This window comes from Uranotaenia lowii, unplaced genomic scaffold, assembly GCF_029784155.1.
Source record: "Uranotaenia lowii strain MFRU-FL unplaced genomic scaffold, ASM2978415v1 HiC_scaffold_79, whole genome shotgun sequence".
Taxonomy (NCBI): Eukaryota; Metazoa; Arthropoda; class Insecta; order Diptera; family Culicidae; genus Uranotaenia; species Uranotaenia lowii.
In genome coordinates, this window is record NW_026598744.1 from 23,829 (window position 1) to 28,302 (window position 4,474).

A 4,474-nucleotide genomic window follows, 5' to 3' on the forward strand; every position below is an offset into this window, starting at 1 on the left:
AACATCGAGCACAGTTGCACCGGATAGGTTTTCCTACGGCGATCTGCCAACTGAATCGTTAAGAAACGACTGTATACCATCAACTGGGGCATCATCCAACACTTTTCAGCTTCAATGGCTTCTAAAAACTTAATGTCCTTAGATAATCATACCGCTTGTAAATCAAAAATTTTAAAGTTGATGGGACATCAATTTAACGTAAACATAAAAATTATTGGTTTCACCAGATATTTTTGAATTTTCAAAAACATGCGATATCCAACCTACTTAGGGGTAAAATGCAACAAATTTGTTTTTAATTAAAAATCATATGAAAACCTTTTGAAAATTCATAGGGTTTGATTTCAGTATACGGAAACGGAATATAAAAGGTAAATATGTGATTTGCATTTTGATGCATTTTAATGCATTTTAGCCCAGACTGGTAACTGAATTATAAAAATATTTATTCGAGAAAAAATTGGTGATTGTCCGAAAAATATTTTTACACTAGCGTGTTGGTATAGGATAAAAAAGCAATACAAAGTTTGTAGGTGATATCATTAAACCAATCCGTCATACCGGGTGAAGTTTTTTACGGCATCGAAAAATGTTTAAATTTGTACATCTATTGATCGATTTTTTAAATTTTCTATGAGAATCAAAAACTTTAAAAAACTATCTCACGATGTGAGAAACTATGTCATCATCATTTTATTATCATTAAATGATAACTTTATTACATTATATTAAAATAAAAAATGAATCAGTGTTGTGACATACAAATGTTGCATTTATCCCTGCTGTTGCATGATGCCTCGTTTGATGGTACCTATTTAGTCATTGAAACTTTTTATGGGCATGATACAGAGACCTTTTTCAAATTCAATATAAAATAAGAATTCTACTAGAACCCTGAAACAAAAAGATAATTTCTCTAATTTAGGGCTCGTTTTGCAGTCTTCGACTAACTGGCTGCATTGAAGCTTCCATAAAGAAAAGATTGTTTTGCAGTTATTCTATGAAATTATCTAGTGAAATTTTTAAAAGCTGTATGTCAAGCGAACATTATTGTATGTTTTAAAAAGTGTTAAATTTAAAAAAAAACTTATGACTGATGCTCGCCAAAACCTTAGCTTTAAACTTTCTACAAATCAACGAAAATTTTGCAGAAAAAATTGAAATTCAAACTCAAACATCACTATTTCTAATCTGAACTATATAATTTCACTAAATCTAAATTTAATAATTTTCTTAAAATTTGGTTTCATGTCAATTTTGTCAAATTTTATGCTCACTAATAAGACATCACTGAAAAAAAATAGTTCGTTTCTTCAATCGGGGTTGTCCCTGCTTTTTCGTGAAGCAAAGTTTGGATGTGAAAACATTTTATCATGAAAGTGGTCGTTATATTATTTTTTATGGTTAAATTGTAGAGAAGTTTTCTTAATGCAAAAATTAGGCTTCACTAAATTCGCTGTATCTTTGACAATTTTCATTGAAAAATATTTAAATTGGGTCCAAAGATATAAAAATGTATGTACCTGGCCAAGTTTCGTCAAAATCGATAAACGCAATCAAAAACGTTGCCGGGTATAAAATGAGGTTCATAATCGTCCAACAGACGATTTCATTCTTTTTTTGGACGGATTCTCAAAATCAATATTCTCTACAAAGAATGTTGTGAATTGATAGAAACTTCATTCCTGCTTAGTTTAGAAATATTCCAAATTTACCTTTTTTATGGGAATAGCTGTATCTTTATTCCCAGTCATTATAAATAATACAGACTTAAAATTTTGTAGACCGTAAGTTGGATATTTGAACTGAATTGTGTGAAAACTTCATGAAAAAATATCAACCGAATGAGAATGGCTGTTTGACAAATTTGGAAGAGAGTGCGCAGCTTCACGCGATTTCATTCTTTTTTGAACGCAACTGTATTTCTCCTAAAATAAAACAAAATTATTGGAAAACCCGAAAAATTTGAGAAAGGTCCAGAAATACGACACTTCTAACCATAATGTTCCATTTTTAGACCTGAAATCACCAAAACTTTGAATCAATACTTACCAATAAGTTAGGATTTTCATGAAAGCATAATTTAGAACCTATTGTTGGGTTGGTTTTTTGGCACCTTTTTTAAGCGAATCTGCACCGTATTTGTGGTGTAAGAAGTAGCTAAAACTATAACTTTATTTAATATTTTGTTGTAAAGAGAAGAGACTATCATCTACTTACAATTGATGGTGTCCTAACCTCGCAAATACAAATCTCTTATAGCGTAAATATATGGATCGATATCCGCCTAAAGAGGAGTAGAACTGGTTTGTATTTAACTATAAGAGTGATTTTTATAAGTGACTTACTTATATGAGGGTACAATTTGGTTTTATGCGTAGAAACTCGCTTAAAACCTCCAACAGTCCTTAAGCACACGTGTGCATAAATGTCGCATAAGAATTATATGGATCGATATCCACCTAATCAGGAAAAGGAGCGTTATGAATCTAGCCACAAGAGTAATTTTAATGATTCACTTACTATCTTGGAAATAAGTCTGAATTAAGACGCCGAAACTCGCTTAAATCCTCAAACGATCCTAAAGCACAACGTTTGCTCTCAACTGTGACAACGATGATAATCCAAAATTCTAACAACCGTTCTTCTTCTCTTTTTCTTTGCCTAATCCTCACTAAGAAATGTCATTACTTCTACCGAAGTGTTGCGTGCTCCCAGATATTGTTGATATTCTCCGAGGTCGGTCAGTTATGCCGTAACATCCCCCTGCCCGTAAGACAGGTCGGAGGATGTATCTGCTGCCCTGGTGTTACTTGTACTCAAATCCAATCGAGCTAACTTTGCCACCGGCCTCGTAAGCACTCCTTTAGCCGTTTGTACTGCTGCTTGACGTCTACGCCCATCCTTCGCTTCGATTAAACCAATGACTCGTCCACGAATCCAACCATTCCGTTCGGTCTCATTCACTATCACCACCAAATCGCCCTCTTCTATCGGGGGTGTATCCTGGAACCATTTTGTGCGCCGAGAAATAGTAGGCAAATACTCCTTGATCCAACGCCTCCAAAATTGATCGAGCATCACGTTTAGTTGATTCCAATTGTTCCGAAGCGCCTGTTTTTGATCTGCTAACTTTTTCGGGGTCTGCGATACGCCACTTGAGCTGAGCATAATAAAGTGGTTTGGTGTTAGAGCTTCTTGGGATTCACTGTCAATGGGAATGAAAGTTAGCGGTCGAGAGTTTACTACGCCTTGCGCCTCTCTAACAATTGTTACGAAGGTTTCCTCATCAGGGTTCCTGCTAGTTTGCATCGAAGCCATGGCCACCTTTACCGAACGTACTAGCCGCTCCCATGCCCCTCCCATGTGGGGTGCTGACGGTGGGTTGAAAATCCACTTCGTTGATGCATTCGTGAAACTCTCGGCAAGTTGTTCGGAATCTATTTTCGTTCGAAGATCATTGTTCGCACCCACGAAGTTCGTCCCGTTATCGCTGTAAATCTCTAGTGGCGATCCGTGGCATACAATGAACCGTCGGATAGCCATCTTGCACGACTCGGTAGTGAGAGAGTGGACCACTTCTAAATGGACAGCTCGAATCGTTAGGCAAGTGAATAATGCCACCCACCTCTTTACCAAACTTCTTCCTATACGCACGTTCATCGGACCGAAGTAATCCAAGCCTATGTACGTAAACGGTTTAACAAATGCTTGCAACCTTGCGGTTGGTAGGGGAGCCATCCTCGGAACTATGGGTTTTGCCTTTCTGATTTTGCACACTCGACATGACTTGGTGACCTTTCGTACCACACTTCGAAGGTTAGGAATATGGAACCGCTGCCGTATTTCGTTCACAACGGATTCCCCGTTGGCGTGTAGGTATCGCTTATGCATGGCTTCTACTAGTAGTTGGGTAACATGGTGTTCCTTGGGAAGAATTATAGGATATCTAGTATCAAACGCAGCGTAGGAAGCTGCGACTATACGACTCTCTAGGCGTATAACTCCGTGTTCGTCTACGAAAGGTGAGAGTTTGAACAGCTTACTATTCTTGTTTATCCCGCTTCGGCCTCGTGCTACAGCGTTACCTTTCTTCATATCCTGCAGTATCGTCAATTCTCGTTGATACACTTCGGTCTGAACCCACCGTAAAATTGTAATCTCGGCTTTTGCCAACTGTTCCTGAGTCAGAGTTCCATGAGGTGGAGCTTGGCCATTAATATGACAATGCAGAATATCGAAGTACTTCAAGATCATTGCTACTGCTCGTCACAATCGTTGCCATGAAGAGAAATTCTTCCAATTTGCAAGCGGACTGTTGCTCTCGGATCGTGTAACGTGTATCAGACATTCCGCCATCTCTTCTTCTGTTTCACTTTTGACGGCAGTATTAACCGGCCACTCTTCTTCTTTCAAGTACAGGAAAGAAGGTCCTTGAAACCATCGAGCATCCGGCGAAAGGTTAGGTCCATGA

At 37.7% G+C, this 4,474-nt stretch overlaps 1 protein-coding gene across 1 annotated transcript; it reads right to left on the minus strand.

Moving 5' to 3' along the window:
* Nucleotides 1-2,748: 2,748 nt before the first annotated feature.
* On the minus strand, nucleotides 2,749-4,257 carry LOC129760849 (uncharacterized). The gene has a single exon (XM_055758522.1). The coding sequence runs from the start codon at nucleotides 4,255-4,257 to the stop codon at nucleotides 2,749-2,751; it is 1,509 nt and encodes a 502-aa protein (XP_055614497.1).
* Between the last annotated feature and the right edge of the window lie 217 nt (nucleotides 4,258-4,474).

What these genes read in the sequence shown, in the direction of transcription:
- LOC129760849 (XM_055758522.1), bottom strand. Translation starts at nt 4,257, where the DNA reads ATGATCTTGAAGTACTTCGATATTCTGCATTGTCATATTAATGGCCAA.